Source organism: Pelophylax lessonae (assembly GCF_965119305.1).
Source record: "Pelophylax lessonae genome assembly, chromosome: 1".
Lineage (NCBI taxonomy): Eukaryota > Metazoa > Chordata > Amphibia > Anura > Ranidae > Pelophylax > Pelophylax lessonae.
This window is the reverse complement of record NC_138768.1, coordinates 314,542,552-314,566,181: the sequence shown is the minus strand read 5'-3', so window position 1 is coordinate 314,566,181 and position 23,630 is coordinate 314,542,552. Positions and strand designations below refer to the sequence as shown.

The following is a 23,630-nucleotide window of genomic DNA, read 5'->3' as shown; positions in this document are numbered from 1 at the left end:
GCAAATGTACTGGCACTGGCAGCAACAATTTAATTCAAATCAGGATTTCTTTTGCAAATAGGCTGGCCTGGCACTGGCAGCCAGGCATAGTAATAGTCTAGTACTATGCCTGCCAGTGCCTTGTCTGATCTGATGATGTCACTGCCAGGCTATTTGCAGAAGAAATCCTTATTTTTCCTCATTTTTTGATCATGTGTCATGATGACATTGGTTTTGGTAATTGTCTGACTCTGATGCCAGCCTATTTGCAGAAGAAATCCTGATTTGAATAAAATTGTTGCTGCCAGTGCCAGCCTACCAGGGGCTGATCTGAGGTGTGAAGGTGCAGGAATTGGGGTGGCCTGAGGTGTGAAGGTGCAGCAATTGGGGTGGTCTGAGGCGTGAAGGTGCAGAAATTGGGGTGGTCTGAGGCGTGAAGGTGCAGAAATTGGGGTGGTCTGAGGTGTGAAGGTGCAGAAATTGGGGTGGTCTGAGGTGTGAAGGTGCAGAAATTGGGGTGGTCTGAGGTGTGAAGGTGCAGCAATTGGGGTGGTCTGAGGCGTGAAGGTGCAGGAATTGGGGTGATCTGATTTGTGAAGGTGTGCAAAGCTCACTTGATTTCTTATTTATTCTATTTAATGTTATTTAATTAAAGCATATTTTCATGTAGTTGTATGTTTTATTTGGCTAAATTTGATAAAATGCGCCTATATTTTTGGTAGAATATAAAAAAATTTGGGGCCCCACTTTTAGGTTTGCCCAGGGCCACACTTTATCTAAAACCGGCCCTGGGTCTGCTTCCAGGTTATTTCGTCTCCACACTACTCGGTGGTCTTGGGGTACCCCTGGCTCCAGAAGCATAATCCGATTTTCGATTGGAGATCGGCCGAGATCCTCTCGTGGTCACCGCAGTGTGGGGCTAGTTGCATCCATGGGCCTGTCAAGTTGCTGTGTACTCCGGACTCTCTGTTGCCTCCTGAATACGAGGAGTACCGGGATGTATTTGATAAGGTGCGCGCGGTTGCCCTACCTCCGCACCGCCCATACGATTGTGCCATCGAGTTACAACCTGGTGCCGTTCCTCCTCGTGGCAAAGTCTATCCACTGTCGGTAGCGGAGAATAAGGCCATGGAGGAGTACGTGAAGGAGGCGCTTTCACGCGGACACATTCGCAAATCCTCATCCCCGGCAGGGGCTGGATTTTTCTTTGTGAAAAAGAAGGGCGGTGAGTTGAGGCCTTGCATCGATTACAGGGGTCTCAATCGCATCACGATCAAGAACGCCTACCCGATACCCTTGATTTCCGAGCTGTTCGATCGCCTTAAAGGGGCCACGGTCTTTACCAAACTCGACCTGAGGGCGGCATATAACCTCGTAAGGATCAAGGCGGGCGATGAGTGGAAGACCGCGTTTAACACCAGGACCGGTCATTATGAATCCTTGGTTATGCCCTTTGGGCTGTGCAATGCGCCCGCAGTCTTTCAGGAATTCATCAACGATGTTTTCCGTGACCTGTTGCAGCAGTGTGTGGTGGTCTATTTGGATGACATCTTGGTATACTCTGAGTCCATGGAGACCCACATTCTGGATGTCAAACGAGTGTTGCAACGGTTACGAGAGAACAAGCTGTTCGGTAAGCTTGAGAAATGCGAATTTCACCGATCCCAGGTAACCTTCTTAGGTTACATCATTTCCGCTGAGGGGTTCTCCATGGATCCTGAGAAGGTTTCGGCTGTCTTACAGTGGCCCCAGCCCAGTGGTCTTCGCTCCCTGCAGCGCTTTTTGGGCTTCGCCAATTATTATCGGAAGTTCATCAGGGACTTTTCCATGCTAGCCAAGCCTCTCACGGATCTGACCAGGAAGGGCAGTAATTCCCAGGTCTGGCCGCCCGAGGCCATCCGAGCTTTTGAGGCTCTAAAGTCCGCCTTTGTGTCGGCTCCGATTCTGTCGCATCCCAACCCTGGGTTGCCCTTTGTCCTCGAGGTGGACGCGTCTGAGACGGGAGTAGGCGCCCTTCTGTCTCAGCGTAGAACACCAGAGGGTCCTCTGCTTCCTTGTGGGTTTTACTTCCGGAAACTGTCTTCCGCGGAGTGCAACTACCAGATTGGTGACAGGGAGTTATTGGCCATCGTGCAGGCTCTTAAAGAATGGAGGCACTTGCTCGAGGGTTCGGTGGTTCCGGTCCTCATCCTGACGGACCACAAGAATCTGACCTACCTTTCTGAGGCCAAGAGATTGACACCACGTCAGGCCAGATGGGCCCTGTTCTTGTCACGTTTTAATTACGTGGTCTCCTACCTACCCGGTTCCAAGAACATCAGGGCGGATGCCTTATCACGGCAGTACTCCGACCTGTCCAGGGAAGAGTCGATTCCGACTTCGGTCATACCTCCGAATCAGATCCTGGCCGCCATTCGCACCAGCCTGACCTCTCCCCTGGGTGAGCAGATTTTGGCGGCTCAATCTGGTGCTCCCTCTGGGAGACCCAACGGCAGATGTTTTGTGCCTGAGGAGTTGCGCACTCGGTTGTTGCGAACCTACCATAACTCCAAGACCGCGGGGCATCCTGGAAAGAATCAGCTGTCCTGGGCTGTTTCACGTCTGTTCTGGTGGCCTTCCCTACGTTCCGACATCGCCGCATATGTAGCGGCATGCTCCGTTTGTGCCCAGAGTAAGTCCCCTCGGCACCTTCCGTTGGGCCTTCTGCAACCTTTAGCCACCGGGGAGCGCCCATGGTCACACCTGGGGATGGATTTCATTGTGGACCTCCCTGCATCCCGAGGCCATACGGTCATTCTCATGATTGTGGATCGGTTTTCCAAAATGTGCCACTGTGTTCCTCTCAGGAAGTTACCCTCTGCACAGGAGTTGGCCACGATTTTTGCCAGGGAGGTCTTCCGGTTGCACGGTTTGCCCAAGGAGATTGTGTCGGATCGGGGGAGTCAGTTTGTGTCCAGGTTCTGGCGCGCCTTTTGCTCCCAGTTGGGGATTCATCTCTCCTTCTCCTCGGCCTACCACCCTCAGTCCAATGGGGCCGCAGAACGATCCAATCAGGCCTTGGAGCAATTCCTTCGTTGCTATGTCTCCGATCACCAAGACAATTGGGTTGACCTCCTGCCTTGGGCTGAGTTTGCCAGGAACACGGCGGTGAACTCTTCCTCTGGGACTTCTCCCTTCATGGCCAACTATGGGTTCCAACCTGCCGTGTTACCGGAGGTATTCTCTCCCCAGGATATTCCGGCTGTGGAGGATCACCTTTCCGTCCTACGTGCTTCTTGGGTACAGATCCAGAAGTCCCTTGAGGTCTCTGCGCAGCGCCAGAGACTCCAGGCTGATCGCAGACGAGCGCCTGCTCCTTCCTACCAGGCCGGAGACCGTGTATGGTTGTCCACCCGCAACCTCAACCTTCGAGTGCCCACTCCCAAGCTGGCGCCTCGCTTTGTTGGTCCCTTCCGAGTGCTTCGCAGGGTAAACCCGGTAGCCTATGCCCTTGCGCTTCCTCCTGGCATGCGGATCTCCAACGTGTTTCATGTCTCCCTGTTGAAGCCACTGGTGTGTAATCGTTTCACTTCCTCGGTTCCTCGGCCTCGTCCGGTCCAAGTGGGCAATCGAGAGGAGTATGAGGTGAGCAATATCCTGGACTCACGCCTGGTCCGCGGTCGGGTGCAGTTTTTGGTTCATTGGCGTGGTTATGGTCCAGAGGAGCGTTCCTGGGTTCCCTCCGCAGATGTCCATGCTCCTGCCTTGCTCCGAGCCTTCCACGCACGCTTCCCTCAGAAACCGTTCTTTACTCCGCGGAGGAGGGGCCCTTGAGGGGGAGGTACTGTCATGGTCTTACCTTCTTGCTGTTCTCCTTCGTTTGACATGTGCTGGCGGCCATCTTGGTTTCTGGGTTTCTTGTAGCCTCCCATCCTGCGGCTCCTCCTTCCCACTGGGAGGAGCTGGATGCCTAGCTCTTATATATAGGTGGTCTGTGGCTTCAGTTCCCTGCTTGGTCCTCCTGTGTTCACATGCTTCTAAGACTGCTGCTGCTGCTGGTTCCTGATCCTGGTTTCGTCTGACTACCCTGCTGGTTCCTGATCCTGGCTTCGTCTGACTATCCTGCTGGTTCCTGATCCTGGCTTCGTCTGACTACCCTGCTGGTTCCTGATTCCGGCTTCGTCTGACTACCCTCCTGGATCCTGACCTCTGGCTTCGCAAGGACTCTGCTTCGGTTTCCATCCGTTTGGACTTTTGCTTTACAGCTTGATTTTCAATAAAGCCTTCTTATTTTCACTTATCTGTTGTTGTACGTTTGGTTCATGGTTCCGTGACAGTATTAAAGGTTGTGAAGAGACACTTGATGGAGGTAGGAAAGGTAGGAGCGAGAGGGAGGGGGGGGGTGTTGGTATTAGTGTTGTTGCATAGCTAAACACATGTCCACCTACCCAAAAAATTGTAACCTATCTGGTCACATGTAATGTATATTTTTACTTACCGGAGATTTGCTCCACAGCCTTTAGCAGGAGCCTGGGTGAGCGCCTTTTGGCATCACTCCAGGCCCGCTGCAGATCCACCATCTCAGCCTGGAACTGGAATCTCCGCTGCAGCCTCATCCGGACACGACACATCATCTTGTGCTTTTGGTGAAGATGCATATTAATGTTATCATACCCCCAGAGGAGGAGGAGCTGTGGAAAGAGCAGTGTATGTTTGAGTCCAAGTATGTCCAAAATAGTACAGTCTTCAAATAACATGCTAGGTCGTCTTTGAGATATTGTAGAACAAAGAATTCCATTTCTGGTGATACATATACATCGATGTCCAAATCTACCTCCATGACATAGGTTGCCCCACACTGGTGATTTCCTCTACATGATATAGCCATTTTCTCAATTGGCCTTTCATGACACACCCAGGGCCGCCATCAGGGGGGGACAGGCAGTCACTGTATTTACAACCTTATTGCTGTCCATTTAGCAGGGTGAAAGTAACTTTACACACATGTAGCATAGGTATCAACTTTTGTCACCATGTTAAAAGGACAGCAGTATGGGTAGCATTACAGTGACTGTTATTAGTCCAGGCTCACTCAACTAGCCAATGCTTGGAAAAGCAAGCCATGCAGATTGCTTTTCAGGTCCCTTTTAACATGAGCTGTCTGATTGGGTGTGGCTGTTAATTTTTGACGCAGACCTGATAAACCCCTCCATTCTCCTTTATGGAGTGTTATATGTAAATGGGATTGCTTCATTTGAGATGCAGATTTAAACTATGTATGGCCAGGCTGAAGGTACCCAAGTTGATTGATCGATCACCTTGAGGACAACATACAACCAGTCTGTCAGATTTTACACACACTTATCGCTAGCATCTCTTGTAGCCACTAGCAATAATCACTGTGTTTTCCTGGCAGGGGCAGCACCGGGAGAACACAATGGCTCCGCAGGAGGGTTTCCCCTGTCTGTGTTGATGGTGGAATCAAGGCAAAATGTTTTTCCTGCAAGCCACGGGACAAACAAAGATAGTTTTTTAATTAATCCATGATTTTGCCAAAATGGGAAAAAAAAGATGTTTGCTTTGTATATTCTTAAGTTTGCTACATAACTAGAACATGTAACAGTGTTATATCATTGCAGGAGATTTCCCCTCACTTCCTGTCTTGGTGTCACCAGGACAGGAAGTGAGGGAATCTCCCGTGGGGATATAGCCAGCAATTCTTTCCTTTTATATATACTATGGACATTATAAGGCAACAATTGCAAGCTATTTCCCCACAGTGATATTCCCCTCACTTCCTGTCTTGGTGACACTAAGACAGGAAGTGAGGGGAAATCTCATGCAATGATATCACCCTATTAGAAATTGGAGTTCCGTCTAAAAAGTATACATAAAGTAAGCACTTGGTTTCCAAAGTGGCAAAATTATGGAGGAGTTAAAACCCCATAGTGTGATCGGGGAATCTGACGCTGTGCTCCTACACTCCTCAATGTGTCTGTTCATTATGCTGTGCTGAATTATCCTTGATTCGCAATTCCTGCAAGAGTTGCACATGGTATGTGGGAGATGCGAATTTAAGGTGGCATAATTATCCACACAATCACACATAATCCTTTTTAAAGGTCCCCAGCAGAATTTGATGGCATAGTGGTTCACAGCAGTGCCATCAGATTCCAGTTAGATCTGTCAATTAACAAAGCAATGGGATCTGGGGGTGTATTTAACTTGCAATGGACACCCCCATTCATTATCATATGGCAGTGTGAGATGGGTGTGTTGGGAATGTGATCCATTAAGACAAGTGATTATACACTCATGTGTTTCTTTTAGAGGTGATTTGTTCAAGGCAATCCTTTGAAGACATGACCATTCCAGATTTTTGTGATCACTGATTCCATCTCAGGTGAACCAATTAGCTGCTGTGTGCAGATCCAGCTTATGATGGTAAGAGTGTCAGACAAGACAAACGGTGCAGAGCTTGCAGTGTGTATGGATGTATGTAAGGCAATAATTTTTGGCATTATGTATTTAGGGAATATAATGTTTCTAATCTTGCATATATGAAAAGGGTCAATACATTTGTCTTTATCTAGACAGATTCCAAAGCGTTAGAGCAATCTGTCACAGATAATTGTGTTTCATTTTGTGTAAAAGTTGAAACTAATCAAATCTATCTATATACAGGCATACCCCACTTTAAGTACACAATGGGACCAGGGCATGTATGTAAACTGAAAATGTACTTAAAGTGAAGCAATCCCTTTTTTCTTTTCTCAATGCATGAAAATACACCAGCTCCATTGTAAATTTTGGCCACATTGACATAGCCTTACTCCGAAACCATGTGGGAGCATGTTAAGGGGATCCAGGACTATGACATGATAGATTACCTAGGCAAGCTGGCCAGCCACAAAATGGATATGGTGTAGTCCTGGGTACCTGGGTACCTGGGTACCCTCTCGTTGCTCCCTAAGTTTCTTATCCCTGTCACTTATGGTTTGTGAGCAGTGTCATGGCAAGCTGAACAAGCTGTGTCCTTACTCACGATTGTATATAAAGTGAGTGTACTTAAAGCGGAGTTCCACCCAAAAGTGGAACTTCCGCTTTAGGGAGTCCTGACCCCCCGACATGCCACATTTGGCATGTCATTTTTTGGGGGGGGGAGCGGGTACCTAGTTTTGACAGGTACCCGCTCCCACTTCCGCTCGGAGCGCCGCGGCGCCCTGAGCGGAAGTTCTCCTCTCCCCCTCCCTCCCTGCAATCTTCTGGGACACGTCAGAGGTCCCAGAAGATTGCCGGCCAATCACGGCGCGCAGCGCGACTCGCGCATGCGCAGTGGGTACCCGGCTGTGAAGCCGCAAACTGTAACAGCCGGGTGCCCACAGCAGTGATGCCGGCGCCGAGGGAGAGGATCGAGGCTTCCGGCGGCCGCATCGCTGGACCGTTGGACAGGTGAGTAAATGGCTGGAACTCCGCTTTAAAGCAGGGTATGCCTATCTATATAGAAAGTTCAGAGATGTGAACCTGTTCCCTATTATATACACTAATATATGGTATATAACATATTCTATAATGTATATATATTGTATATAATGTATATATATTGTATATAATATATACATAGTATATATATATATATTGTCTCTAATATATATATTTTCTATAATATATATTTTGTGTGTGTGTATATACATATATACATATACATATATACATACATATATACATACATACATATATACATACATACATATATACATACATACATACATACATACATATATACATATATACATACATACATATATACATATATACATACATACATACATACATACATATATATATATATATATATATATATATATATATATAGGGAACAGGTTCACATCTAGGAAGTTTCTATAACAGGAAGCTTCTAGATCACGTCTAATAGGCAGAAAGTGCATGCGCAGATCAGCAGACCAAAAGTTTATTGCACACCCGCTAGATAAGCGACCCACCCAGCCCCCCAGCCACCATCCCCCATCCCGCACATTCACACCCCCTCCTTACCTTACACACAAATGCCACTATTTCGGCAGTATAGAGCGCAGGAGCCATGATGCACACACTTGCGAGAGGGCCTGGACAATTTCCGGAAACGTGTGCACGCACCAAAAGTTTCGTTTCCGGTTTCATCTATAAATGGGAGAACGCGGGTTTGTATATTAGCGAATTCGCGAACAATAGTCAACATACACAACCATTAAGCATATTTAACTTACAAAAAGAAATACAAATACATACATTTGTGGACACCAGAAAACTTTATTTAGACACATGAAGACATTTGAAAAAAAGATTGGAAACATGCTGTTTATTACACAAATACACAGCTCAAACATTTCACATGACATATTTTTGGCACAGTCTCCACAGTATCCCATTGAAGCCACAGATTTGTATTTTTCAAACAAAAACAACCTTTGTACAACATTTAGACCATATACATCGACAAAGAGCCCATAATCAACAGATGCATGTGCAGATTGACAGAACAATACACTATTATGTTAACAGCAATAAATACTTACAGAGAGTCAACACACAACACAGCCAAATCTCACCTCCATAAATAACAAAGGCCCACAAATGTTAACCATAAAGCATGTGACACACAAATATATTGGACCTCTTCATAGGTCAAATCTTTCCTGATGTCTGAGTGAGCTATATATAATCAAAGCAAACACACACCCAGAATGGTAACGCCCAGTCAAAAAAATTAACTGTGTGTGTCCTGTGTGTTTTGGAGCATGCTCAGTTGCCAAAACAAGGGAAATAGAAATGAGGAGGAGGAGAGAGACCTAAACAGCCAAAATCCATGTATGTAGGTGTGTATATATGTGAATTGATAAAATTCTCTCTTCAAGTTTGCTAGTCATTATTTAGAATGTTTAGATACAGGAATACATACATATATATACAATTACATGAGAGAGCGAGAGAGAGAGAAATATATATTTAGGGAAACAATTGAAACACACCTTTTGGGATTTGGGAAGTGAGATTGTGACTATTGACCAGATATGTAAGCCAACAATCTGACTCATCACTCATGAACATCCCTAAATTTGGCGTGGCAATTATATCAGGCGTTCTTATGGGCATTTTGGCTGGCGTTTTCACAGGCGTTTTGACATGCATTTTTTGGGCAGGCATTGTTATATGAAATCACCTAAAAAAGCCCCAAAAACAGACCACAAACACGTACATGTGAACGTAGCCCATTTGGGGGCGTTTGAGGGGGATTTGTACAGCTCAAGGATCAACTCCCAAAACAGGCAAAAAATCCAATCCTATTCAGTTCAATGGCCCCTGTTCCCATGTGAGCATTTTGACGGCATGAGGAAAACACCCAACGCTCACTGAGAAATAGCACAATGATTAGGGAGTCTGCCTTCCTGCTGTAGGTTTGTAAGTTCGAATCCAGAAGGAGCCCTCTGTATGGGCAACACTTGGATATCTCCAATCCTCCAAATGTTGACATCATTAATTTTGTTCATGTTTGAAAAAGGCATGTGTATCAGCAAACTTTTAATCTAAAGACATGAACAAAATACAAAAGATGCCAGTCAATATGTAGCAATATTGTGAGCTAAAGCTCTATTTGTTTGTTGGGCATACTTTGCTAATTAGCCATGTATGAGGGATATATATATATATACCTTCAGTTAAATGTGTAGTAAAATGGTAACACTTGGCCATACCCATATGGAAGAAAAGGTAGTATTTGCAATATATTTCGAAAAACATTCTTTTGAAACACATAAAATATTGTCAAAATTGTGACATTTCCTTGATATGTGTGAAATGCTAATAATCTTTCTTTGAAATATGTTTTACATCTATTTTTGTTCTATCTGACGACCCGTTCCCCAATGTAATATTTTGTGGGTTTTTTCCGATAATGTGGAGGTTCTATATAAACACTGTAGATTTGACTGTTATGATTTCTGAGTTAGCAGGAAAGGTGTATGGAATGTGATGGTGCTTACTAAGGGATCCCTTGTTGGAAGTGTGCATGTTTTTCCAATTCCGCCGGTTTTTGCCATTTTCTATGGGCGAGACAGCGGATTTCCAATCGGTATTCAAAAAAGAATTGGCCCAAAATCGCGCTGGCGAAATTTTTTGAGCCTATTTGGCGTTGCGCATGCGCACATTCGCGCGTTCGCAGCTCGGGGCTGGAGGAGCTGTTTAACCTTTCTACACTTTCGCAGATATCTCTCATTCTAAGTCAGTTTTTGACATTTTTTAAACGCAAGTCATCTCCAAATTGACTTCCACACCTTCCACAGTGATTTGGGATTTTTGGGGGTACAGGGGAAAATTTGGCTAAACTTTAGTCGAGCTTTTAGCTGGCGTGGTTTTAAGTCGCGCTCTGACCATATTGCATCTTAATGAATCTCACACTAGGCGCTATTTTCCGCCCGCCGTTCTTTGAATACCAATTTCAGACTTAAACAATCGCCGGTTCGCAAAATCCCGCCGAAACGCCAATTTCGCCGTACTATGAATCAGGCCCTTTGTGTCTGGGGGGTCTAAAAGGTGTACCTGTGAAGTTTCAGCTCTGTAGCATGTCCAGAACCAGAAAAAAAGATCATATAGGTGTAAAAGGAGGGTCCCACCATCCCTGCTCTACTGAAAAATTATCTTTTTTTTCTGGTTCTGGACATGCTACAGAGCTGAAACTTCACAGGTACACTTTTTAGACACCCCAGATACTAAATCCAAAGAAATTTTTTATTATTTTTAAACTTTTTCAATAATTGTCTCTCTATCAAAAATTACAATTTTTAAGAACCTATATATGTGCAGTTGTATATATACAGACATGTGTGTGTATATATACTCCCTATACACATGTTCAGATGTCATGCCTGACTCCAAACATGTGCTCAAAAAATCACTATGGACGCCTGCAGTCAAAAAGAATGCTGACGGGGGCGAAGCCATATCCCTGCAGCGAAAGTGACTTGAGAGAAACTAGCTTTTCTCTATAGCGGTCACCCTGGTATGGAAGGGTTTGGTCACCCTGCCATAGCAGTCAGTGTCATTTCACCCTACACTACATTACGGTCACCCTGACACCTCACACTTTCCCTACAGAAACTAAATTTTTGAAGCTAACTAAAGTGTAAAAGAGCACTCTAACTACACTAGATATCCCTTTCCTCACACTAATAAATGCTAAATGACATTTTTAAAGTAAAATTAACAGAACTGCTTCCACTCTCTTCCATGTCCTGTATAACAATGCTAGGAATTTGGCGGGGGCTATCTTATATACTGGGGGGCGTATTCACTAATGATTGGCCTAGGGACCCCCTAGTCACTTCAATCACATTCCTAGCATTCTCCTGCCCCCTCAATTGGCTTTTTCTAATGGTTCTGGTCCAATCACAGGCTTTTAAAGCCCATTTCCTGAACCATTGCATTTTGGTCGGTTCTGGTTGCCGAATTCCGAACTTTTTGGGCAAAAAGTTCTAAATTCGGCCGAACCTCGAACACCCAATGTTCGGGCCGAACCGATGGTCAACCCCAACCGTTCGATCATCCCTATTCCTGGAATCTTCCCCTGCTGGAGCTCCTGGAGCAGAATATGACTACTGCAGGGATAGGAACAATTAAGTTTTACAACCAGCTAGAGTCAATGCAGAGAGAACAGATTAGACAGGTTCCTAGTCAGAGAAGGGAGATGTCCTCCACAATCCCTGGGTACACTACTATGGCAGTGCACTGAGTGGAGACCCAGGGACAACCGCTACTAAGACAGACATCTTATTGGGTACCTGATGCAGTGAAAGAGGAGATGTGCAGGGAGATTAGGGAGATGTTCGAGTTGGGGGTCATTGAACCATCCAGCAGCCCCTGGGCTTCCCTGGTGGTCCTCGTACCATAGCGGGACAGCATGACCCGCTTCTGCGTGGACTACCATCGACTAAATAACTGTACCACCACTGACATTTACCCTAAGCCCTGGGTAGATAATCTGTTAGATCGCATCACCCAGGGAAAATTCCTGACAACCCTCAACCTATGCAAAGGGTACTGGCAAATTCCTCTGGATGCCAAATCTATTCTGAAGTCAGCATTCATTACCCCATTCAGCCTATACCAGTCTAAGTTATTGCCATTTGGGAGGAAGAATGCTCTGCAACTTTCCAAAGGATGGTAGATCAATTCCTCGATGGCCCCTAGGACTATGCTTGTGCATAGCTGGACGACACTGCGATCTACAGTGATACCCGGGAGGACCATCTGTTTCACCTAGGTATCGTGCTATAGGCCACATCAGAGCTGCAGGACTAACTCTTAAGCAAGAAAAATGCACCATAGGGTGGTCCGAGGTACAGTACCTTAGACATTGGGTAGGCAGTGGAAGACAACAACTCTAAGGTTGAGGCTGTTACCAACTTGCCTACCCCCCATACTAAAACCAAGGTACTGGCATTCCTCAGACGGGTTCTATAGGATGTTTGTCGCATTGTATAGTTCCATCGTTAAGCCCCTGACAGACCCTACTAAGAGGCACCTTCCTCGACAGGTACTGTTGTCCCCAGAGTGTAAAGCTGCCTTCCAACGCTTAAAGACTGCACTAACTAGGGCTCCTGTTCCAGCTGCTCCTGACCCAACCAAAATATTTTATGCCTACACAGATGCCTCTACATTCAGGTTGGGAGCAGTGCTGAGCCAAGCGGGACCTGATAGCAGGGAGCACCCAGTGGCCTATATCAGTCAGAAGTGCCTACACAGGGAAGTCGGTTATGCAGCCACTGAGGAGTGCTTGGCGCTGGTGTGGGCCCTCAAGAAATTCCAACCTTATCTCTATGGACTATCTAAAGTGCTCCATGACCACAATCCATTAATCTGGTTTAATTGGGTCTCTGGTGATAAGGGACATTTGTTATGATGGAGCTTGGCCCTGCAGCCTTACAACTTCACCATTCAGCATCAGCCAGGAAAGCAGAATGGGAACGCTGTTGGTCTTTTCCAAAAAACGGATCATAAGAAGCTTCTGGACAGCCCCAAGCTGACCCGTGGTGGATCTATCTGGGTCTGAGGGACTATGGGACGCAGGGGGGGGGGGAGCACTGTCATAGACACTGGCTGTAGTGACCTTTTCTGTCCACATTCACCCTATTATTTGTTATATTTCCCTGTTTGTTACATTTTTGAAGGACTGTATCCTTGTATTTGCCCTAAAGACCATTCCTGGTTTGTTTTATTTGGAACTGTACATGTTCGTTGGAAGAGCTGGTCACATTGGTCTCTGTTCTATGTACTCCTATGTAGGCGCCGGACTGTCTGGGGTGGGCTCCTCCACCAATCAAAGCTTGAACATGTCCAAATTGGGCCCAAAGTGTCAATATTTTGTGTGGCCTTTGGGTCATGGAGTTTACCAGAGCTTCACAGGTTGCCACTGGAGTCCTCTTCCACTCCTCCATGACGACATCACAGAGCTGGTGGATGTTAGAGACCTTGCGCTCCTCCACCTTCGTTTGAGGATGCCCCACAGATGCTCAATAGGGTTTAGGTCTGGAGACATGCTTGACCAGTGCATCATCTTTACCCTCAGCTTCTTTAGCAAGGCAGTGGTGGTCTTGGAGGTGTGTTTGGGGTCGTTATGTTGAAATACTGCCCTGCGGGCCAGTCTCTAAAGGAAGGGGATCATGCTCTGCTTCAGTATGTCACAGTACATGTTGGCATTCATGGTCCCCTCAATAAACTGTACCTCCCCAGTGCTGGCAGCACTCATGCATCCCCAGACCATGATACTCCCACCACCATGCTTGACTGTAGGCAAGACACACATGTCTTTGTTCTCCTCACCTGGTTGCCGCCACACATGCTTGACACCATCTGAACCAAATAAGTTTATCTTGGTCTCATCAGACCACAGGACATGGTTCCAGTAATCCATGTCCTTAGTCTGCTTGTCTTCAGCAAACTGCTTGCGGGCTTTCTTGTGTATCACCTTTAGAAGAGGCTTCCTTCAGGTACAACAGCCACACAGACCAATTTGATGCAGTGTGCTGTGTATGGTCTGAGCACTGATAGGCTGACCCACTCAACTTCTGAAGCAATGCTGGCAGCACTCATACGTCTATTTCCCAAAGACAGCCTCTGAATATGACGCTGAGCACATGCACTCAACTTCTTTGGTCGACCATGGTGAGGCCTGTTCTGAGTGGAACCTCTCCTGTTAAACCGCTGCAGCTCAGGGTCTTGGCAATCTTCTTATAGCCTAGGCCATCTTTATGTAGAGCAACAATTCTTTTTTTTTTTTTTCAGACCCTCAGAGAGTGCCATGAGGTGCCATGTTGATCTTCCAGTGACCAGTATGAGTGAGAGCGATAACACCAAATTTAACACACCTGCTCCCCATTCACACCTGAGACCTTGTAACGCTAACAAGTCACATGACACCAGGGAGGGAAAATGGCTAATTGGGCCCAATTTTTACACGTTCACCTAGGGGTGTACTCACTTTTGTTGCCAGCGGTTTAGACATTAATGGCTGTGTGTTGAGTTATTGTGAGGGAGCAGCAAATTTACACTGTTATACAAGCTGTACACTCACTACTTTACATTGTAGCAAAGTGTAATTTCTTCAATGGTGTCACATGAAAAGATTTAATAAAATATTTACAAAAAATGTGAGGGGCATACTCACTTTTGTGAGATACTGTAGATCACTGATTAATTAAGTTACTGTTAGGCCTGCCATAGGTGGTTCAAACCTCGGCCGTTTTACCAAGAACCGGTCGAGATTTAAACCATGTGTGGGCAGGCTAAATGTACCAAGTTGATCGTTCAAACAACTTGGTTACAACAAGCCTGCCAGTTTCACTTGTAATTATCTCTAGCGGCTGCTATAGCAGCTAGCAATAATCACTGTCTTCTCCCAGCAGGGACAGCTTCTCCCAGAAGTACAAGCATAAAGTAAATGATTACATGGCGCTCTCTGATGTTGGTGGGTGGCATACCATGAGGTAAAGAGGTAAACATATAGAAAGTAAAAAATGGGTAGAAAAATATAAAAAAGGATGAGGTGGAAGGGGGGGAGGGGGCCCACGGAAAGCGGCTGCCAGCTGGAGCAAAGAGAGGCTCTGAGGAGAATAAACAGAAAGAAAGCAGCTTAGTGAAGCATAAGGTTTATTAATACAAAAAACACACAGTGACTTACTCTTAGGTAAGTATAGGCCGGTACGGTAGGTGAATGGGATCATCCATCTTCTTGTCCTGGATACTGTTGCAGAAAGGAGGGGTGCGGGGTGCCGGGGGTGCGTGGAGGCTGTTGTCTGGCAGCCTGTCTGATTGTGCTGTGGTGGTGGAGGACTCACAGTGGGGCTCTACTTCCTACTTCCTGTCAGCCCGACATCACTTCCTGTGAGGTGGAGGGAAAGATAGGCATTGCTAGCTTTCGGAGCATCCGTGCTCCTTCATTAGGCGGTGGGGGTGGCTTATCAGGGACAGGGAATATATACCCTGTTGATGAGTAGCTCATTGGAGCGTAAGTCCGGAGGGGGCAGGTCCCAGAAGAGGCAGACCGAGGTGCTAGTGTGGCTTCAAACATAAACTCTGCATTAGGTTTAACAGGGAAAGTCCCTAGAGGCATGACAGGAGCCATGATAAGTCCATATAAAAAGCATATACATGAATACAATGGTGGGGAAACAAAGAATATCATATTACAAGAGAGGAAAAAAGAAAAAAGAAACCACTTGAACTTATAAGGGTAATATGCCAAGGTGCACCTGGGACAGTGCAGACCCCAGCAATGGGGTTAGGAGTGTGACAGGAAAAGCCAAAGAGGTGTATGGCAATACGTGGGTGATGCTACCAGGGTATATCAAAATATATCTGAGCATGTACATATGTGAGGATGTATGGTCACAAGTAGGTACAGGACATGATTTTGGGGGTTCACCCGGTATGGGTATATGATAGTGGAGGTTCACCACCTATGACCCCGAATGGGGTAGGGCAATTGGTGGGCGCACTTACTTGCCATTACGTAGTCCATGGGGGGGGGGGGTGACAATATTGCAGTACACCCAAAGCTGTGGGAATGGAGATCAAGATGATGATGACAATGAACGAGAAACATGAGGCAATGGACTGGGCCTCCGTTCAGCAGATTCTATGAGTAAGCGTAAGTCACTACGTGTTTTTTGTATTAATAAACATTATGCTTCACTAAGCTGGCGCTGCTTTCTTTCTGTTTACAGCTTCTCCGCCCACCCCCACCGGGAGAAGACAATTGCTCGGTGGGAGGGATTCCCCTGTCAGCACTGTCTGTGCAACCTATGACTGCAGGAAAGATATTTGCAACGTCTATGGCATTTGCAACGTCTAAAGTTTGCATTGTTTTGGATAATGCGCTCAAGCTCTTATCTGATTTTGTGTGGTATAAATTCTATTCTGAGTTCTAATATCCTGTTCCTGGTTCCAGAGTAGAGGAAGCTTTATCTTGGCAGAGGCACCCTAGCGGTCTGTCACGGTAATAAACCCAAAACCAAAAATGTCATTGCAGCTTACCAGGCCAGGGGGACACAGGCCAGGGAGACACATGCTGGGGTTCTTCCAATATAGTGAGATTCTTTAATTAAGTAGCACTTCCGCTCTTGCACTTTAGCGATTTGCACAAAGCGAACATCGACAGTAAACTACTTTTCAAATCACCAGATTTCAGTTGACCTTGTTTCCCACTCAGCTCTCCTTCCTCTCTGAAACATGCTCTCTTTACCTTTCCTTTTCACAGTTGCAGCCTCTCTCCTTAATCTCCCTTTCCTTCACCCTTCTTCACAACCTCACAATCTGTATATATATCACCCTCCCTTCTGCCCTCTCCTTATTACTGCACTTATCACCTTCATCAGCTTCTCCTAATTCTAATCCCACATGTCCCCTCATATAAATCGCACTGTCATTTTACCTCCCTCACCTTTCTGCTTCTCCCAATATCTGGCGATATATCCCCAAACCTTGGGCCTCCCTTATTAAACTGTACCCAACGCACCCATCACCTCACATCCTCTGGCAGGAGTTGCAATCTATGCAATTTAGTCTCCATTCCTTTTCTTCCCAAAACCAGCCTACCCTTCTCCTGTGCCCTCTGGAATGCCCGCTCTGTCTGCAACAAACTTACCGCTGTTAATTACCTCTTTGTCACTAAGTGCCGGTTCACATATATGCGATGCGGGAACCCTGCAAATTCACTGCAGGTTCCTGCAACACATTCAAATCGCAGGCAGTTCACACTGCCATATGCGAATCACTGGGGGTGTCAATACAAAGTTAACGACACTCCCAGATCAGTTTGCTTATGGCAGTGCGAACTGTCAGTTTTGACATGAATCGGATTGCATAGGTGTGAAGCACCATGCGATCCGATTCTGCTGCGGACCTAAAAAAGGGTCCTTTGCGTGTTCTGTCCAAATCCATTTCAAATTCAGCCATACAATCTGTATGGCTGAATTTTCATCGCACAGAAATCGCATGTGATTTTAGAGTAGTGCTCTCCGAATCACATGCGATGTCTGTCATCGCTATAGTGTGAACCGGGACTAACTCATTTAATTTACTTACTGTCACTGAAACCTGGCTTATCAGTCTCCTGCTTCCCTTGCCCATGGTAGCCTTCTCTGGACTCACTCCCTTTGACCTAGTGGAAGCAAGGGAGGTAGAGTGGGATTCCTCTTATGCCCACAGAGCCCCTTCCAGGTTCTTCATTCTCCTCCCTCTCTGTCCCTCTCATCATTTGAAGCTCACTGTATACATCTATTTCCCCCAATTTCCTTAAAAATTGCTGTGATCTACTGACCCCCTGGACCAACTTTCCTTGATGGCTTCCTACTTTCTCTCTTCTGAAATTCCCACTATCCTTCCCAGCTACTTCAACATCCCTGTTAATACAAACAATCCTGCAACTTCTAAACTTCTTAGTCTAACCTCCTCATTTGACCTGAAGCAATGGGTAAAGGCTTCTACTCTCTCTGATGGCAACATCCTCGACATGGTATTCTCCCACCTATGCACTCCATGCAACCTTTCCAACAATCAATTTTCTCTCTCTGATCGCCACCTTATTAGTTTCACTCTCTCCCTGTCTTCAACCACCTTTTCCTCCAATCGCCTAACAATCACCCATAGAAACCTTTGACACTTCAACCCTTCCATTCTCTATTCTGCTACTGACCACCTCCATGACAAAATCTCACCCCTGTCCTGCCCCAATCTAACCACTGCTATCAACAATAGATCCCTATCCTCTGCCCTGGATGAGCTCATCCCCCTCACTACCCATAGAATCAGGGCCCGACCCCAACAACCCTGGCAAACAGATGACACCAAAAGTCTCAAAAAACATAGCCACGCTCTTGGGTGTCTGTGGCGTAAGACTAAGTCTCTCAAAGACTTCAACCAATATAAATCTGCCCTCCAAAAATAAAATTCCTGCCTCCACACTGCCAAGCAGACCTATTTTATCACTCTCATTGAAACCTCCTCACCCAGTCCCCGTCAACTCTTCTATACCTTTAACTCTCTACTTCATCCTCCACTGCCTCCACCCACTAACTCACTCACTGCCCAGGAGATTACCAATTACTTCAAATGAAAGATTGATTCAATTTGTGATGAAATCTCCACTTTACCGGTATCTCTACCACTTAACACCCCATGCCAACAGGTACAATCAATACAGTACTCCCCTTATTCAACCATACTACTATAGATGAGGTTGCTAAACTTATTTCTAATGCCAACCTAACCACCTGTCCCCTGGACCCTGTTCTCTCACAAATACTACAGTCACCCTCTGACTCTATCCTACACTCATTAACTCACATCTTCAATCTCTCCCTCTCTTCTGGCATCTTTCCCAACTCTCTAAAACATGCTCTAGTCACTCCCATACTTAAAAAGCCTTCATTGGACCCTATAAATCTTAGCAATCTATGCCCCATCTCCTTGCTCCCCTTTTCCTCTAAACTCTATGAACGTCTGGACTACAACCAACTGAGTGACCACCTCATTAAGAATAACCTTCTTGACCCCCTTCAGTCTGGATTTCGCCCTCAACACTCCAATGAAACTGCTCTTTTAAAACTCACAAATTACTTGCTAACAGCAATAGACACTATTTTGTACTCCTACTTCTGGACTTCCTTTCGGCTGCCTTTGATACAGGTGACCACCCCCTCCTCCTTAAAACATTTAAAAATATATACCACTTGTGTCTAATAGAACTCAAAATGTAGGGTGCCAATCCCTAGTAACAAGATATACAACAAAAGCAAAATGGATGGGACTTTGAGGCACCAATAGTCAAAAAAACAGATATATAAAAATATATATATATATATATATATATATATATATTTTAGAACATAATTTAAACCATCAAAGAGAGGTAAAAAACACCACACATTGAAGTAAAGAAGACAAAACATATGTTGTTCTAAATCTGCCATATGGGCTGAGGCCTTTCAACTAGTTGAGTCTTCCTCAGGGACTTCTAGCAGACAGAGATAGTACATTCTATAAAAAATATAAATAAATCAGTGTCAAAGAACATACAATAAAATGTATAAGTCATTATACATACGGTTTAAATTATTCTATGGTTACCACTTACAAAGATCAATAGAAGATAAAGCATCAGTTGACACCACCAGGAGACATCAAGCTGCCCAAACAACAATGGTAGTCTACCATTGTTGTCTGGGCAGCTCAATGTCTCCTGGTGTTGTCAACTGATGCTTTATCTTCTATTATAGGTGGTAAAATCGTATGTGTAATCACTTATATATTTTGTTGCATGTTCTTTGACTCTGATTTAAATATATTTCTTTTATAGAATGTACTATCTCTGTCTGCTAGAACCCCCTGACGAAGACTCTACTAGTTGAAACGCGTAGGCGGTTATCACTGGGCCCCTTAGCCCATGTGGCAGATTTAGAATAACATATGTTTTGTCTTCTTTACTTATTCAAACTGTGTTTAACTCCTCTCTTTGATGTTTTAAATTATGTTCTAAATTTTAAAAAAATTATTTTTTTTTATATATCTGTCTTTTTGACTATTGGTGTCTCAAAGTCCCATCTATGTTGCTTTTGTTGTATATCTACTTAAAACACTTTACTCTTTTGGTCTCTGTGACTGTGCTCTTTGTTGGCTCTCATCCTACCTATACCATCACACCTTCAGTGTCACTTACAATTCTACTTCCTCCCCTCCTCTTCCTTTCTCCATTAGGGTTCTTGGACCTCTCCTATTTTCAATCTACACCTCCTCCCTGGGTCAGCTAATAGCCTCCCATGGCTTTCAATATCATCTCTATGCTGACAACACCCAAATCTATCTTGCCACCCCTCAACTTCAGTTTCCTCACACATCACTAATTTACTAGCAGACATATCTGACTAGATGTCACACCACTTCCTCAAACTCAACTTGACCAAAACTGAGCTTTTAAAATTTCCACCCCCACCTGCCCCTTCCCCTGACTTTTCTGCCCAGAGCAATGGCACAACCATCAACCCATCCCCACATGCCAGGGTACTAGGTGTTATCCTGGACTCTGAACTCTCCTTTTGGCCCCACATCCTATCACTTTCCAAAGCTTGCCGCCTCAAGCTCCGCAGCATCTCCAAAATACGTGCCTTCCTAACCAATGAAACCACAAAGCTCCTAGTTCACTCCCTGGTTATCTCCCACCTCGACTACTGCAACCCCCTCCTCATTGGCTTTAAAATGGCTATCCTCTCTTTAGTCCATCATGAATGCTGCTGCCAGATTCATCCACCTTACAAACCGCTCAGCATCTGCTACCCCTCTCTGCCAATCCCTCCATTGGCTGCCACTCAGCCAACAAATTAAATTCAAAACACTAACAACAACTTACAAAGCCATCCACAACTCTGCCCCCAACTACATCACTAAACTAGTCAAAATACCAACCAAATTGTCCTCTTTGTTCCTCCCAAGACCTCCTGCTCTCTAGCTCCTTCGTCACTTCCTCCCATACTTGCCTCTAGGACTTCTCCTGAGTCTCTCCCATCCTTTGTAATTCCCTACCCCAATCTGTCCAACTATCTCCAACTCTATGCATCTTGCCCCTATTAGGTAGAGCCTCATTTAAAGTCCCACCCTCTGAACCTCGGTTCAATTCTTTGTTTATCCATCTTCATGCGTTCCCTGAAAAATTTTCTCTTCAGAGAAAAATATCCTGCCTCACCTAGCAACTGTACTTTAATTTTCTTCATCAGCTCATCCCCCGCAGCTCTTACCTCTTGTATCACTTGACCCCTCCCTTCTAGATTGTAAGCTCTAACGAGCAGGGCACTCTGGTTCCTCCTGTATTAAATTATATTGTAACTGTACTGTCTGCCCTAAGGTTGTAAAGCACTGCACAAACTGTTGGCGCTATATAAATCCTGTATAATATTATTAAATATTAATTAGATGTGGTGGCTGCTTTTTTTTAGGCTTTTTTCTACACTAGATGTGCCATCACATTTAAGAATTGGTAAGCTGTAATATAACAAATGTGTCCTTTTAGGTTTAATACCACTTTAAAGTGTTGTGAAAAATTAGAAAAATGTTGCTATTGTCTTTATAACATTTTTTATGGCATTCTTAATCATTGTATTTCGTAAACTGTAAATTAATGGATTAAGCATAGGAATGAATACAATGTAAAGAAGAGCTATTATTTTTGTCCCTATATATGTGCGAGTGGGTTTTGTTTTTAGATATACTATTGTGGCTGTTCCATAGAATAAAGTTACAGATGTCAGGTGAGACCCACATGTTGAAAATGTCTTTTTTCTTCCAGCACCAGATGGTATTTTTAATATAGTGGCAATGATATGTATGTATGACACCAAAATTAGGAGAAATGGTAACAGTATAACCAAGGAGCCCTGCATCAAAATTGCAATCTCATTGGCAAAGGTATCGGCACAAGCTAACCTTACAACTGGAAGAATATCACAGAAAACATGGTCAATAATGTTGGATGAACAAAAAGGTAAACTAAAAACATAGGAAATTTGGATTAATGATAATAAAATACCAGACAACCATGATCCAAGGGAAAATTCTAAACACTTAGCTTTGGTCATTATAGTCATGTAATGAAGAGGGTGACAGATGGCCACAAATCTATCATATGCCATGAATGCAAGCAAGAAGCACTCTGTGGTACCAAGAAAACAGAAGAAGTATAGCTGGGTAGCACAACTTTGGAAAGATATTGTCTTATCTAGTTGAAGGAAGTCTCCAAGCATTCTCGGGACTGTAACTGAAATGTAAAATATTTCTGTAAGAGACAGGCTTCGCAGGAAAAGATACATGGGAGAGTGAAGTTGAGCTTCCAAGGTGATTGTTAAAATGATAATCACATTGCCCATCAAGGTGAAAATATAAATGATTAAAAACAGTACAAAAAATAATGGTTGACGATTTGGAGACAATCCCATGAGGATAAATTCAGTCAGTTGTGTGTCATTTCTTTTTCCCATAATCTAAAAAGAAAAAGTACAATATGTTTATATCCAAACATCAATTAAAGGAAAGGTTTGAATGCTTATTGGGATGATGTAAGACTGGAATGGTCTAAGCCCTACAAGGCTCAGCCATTTACAGTGGAGATCTACATTATACACTACAGTCACTATGGCCTGCAGTTTAAATATCATTTTTAAAATGCAAGCCACAGTGTAGAGGTTATGCGCAGTTTATTTGTTTTTTGTTGTTTTTTTTTTTTTGGTTTGTTTGGGTTTTTTTTTTTTTGGTTTGCCACAGTATGCTTTGGTGCGAAGATGGATAATCCACAAAAAAGTTGTTGTGGCAGATATTGTGGCAAAGATACCTAGAGCAGTTTTCAGTTTTTTAGCATGCACTGTTGATGAATGTTGAATTAGCTGTCCCTGTGAATCTAAAAATCTATATTTTTTTAATGTCTTGTGCCCTTAGATGTAAACATGAACACTGGGCACTGGAGTTCTTCTATACCTAGTATTGTTAGTGGATAAGAACTAATTATGTTGCATCTATGTTTTTTGTATGTTTTCAGACACAAAACCTAACGTGCATATTTATAAAGTGACTGACATTCGTCAAACATTTACTGCAATTGAATCTTCCAGGTTATAAATTACAACAATTGAATCATCAGCAATAAAATGTTTTTTGAACGTCTCCTCCTTTTCTTTATGACCCTAAAGCCAAGTACACCCAGACCGAAATATAGCTGGTTCAGCTGGTATTGGCCGAATATTGGTCTGCGTGTACTGTTCTCTGTTTAACAGAAGCTGGTGTAATGACTAGATTCTGTAGAAAGGTCCTGCTGGAAAACCAGCATTCGATGTACCGTATGTGTATTCTGAGAGGGGGATGGAGTTTCCCATATCAGAATATCATAGCTAGGGATGATCAAACTTTTGAAAAGTTTGGTTCGACCAGAACACCCGAACTTCCCGAAATCAAAAAACACCATTTTGAAGCCCCAAAACCCAATAAATGCCCCTAAAAAGTGCCTAGGGTTCTGGGTCATGCCCCAGGGACTATTAATCACACAAAAAAAAGTTCTTTAAAATTGTCGTTTTTGATAGAGA

At 44.4% G+C, this 23,630-nt stretch overlaps 1 protein-coding gene across 1 annotated transcript; it reads right to left on the bottom strand.

Moving 5' to 3' along the window:
- Positions 1-21,602: 21,602 nt before the first annotated feature.
- LOC309545157 (olfactory receptor 10A7-like) lies at positions 21,603-22,535 on the bottom strand (the record flags this gene model as incomplete). Its single annotated transcript, XM_082244295.1, has 1 exon — positions 21,603-22,535. One exon carries the CDS (start codon positions 22,533-22,535, stop codon positions 21,603-21,605), a length of 933 nt encoding a protein of 310 aa, XP_082100421.1.
- Between the last annotated feature and the right edge of the window lie 1,095 nt (positions 22,536-23,630).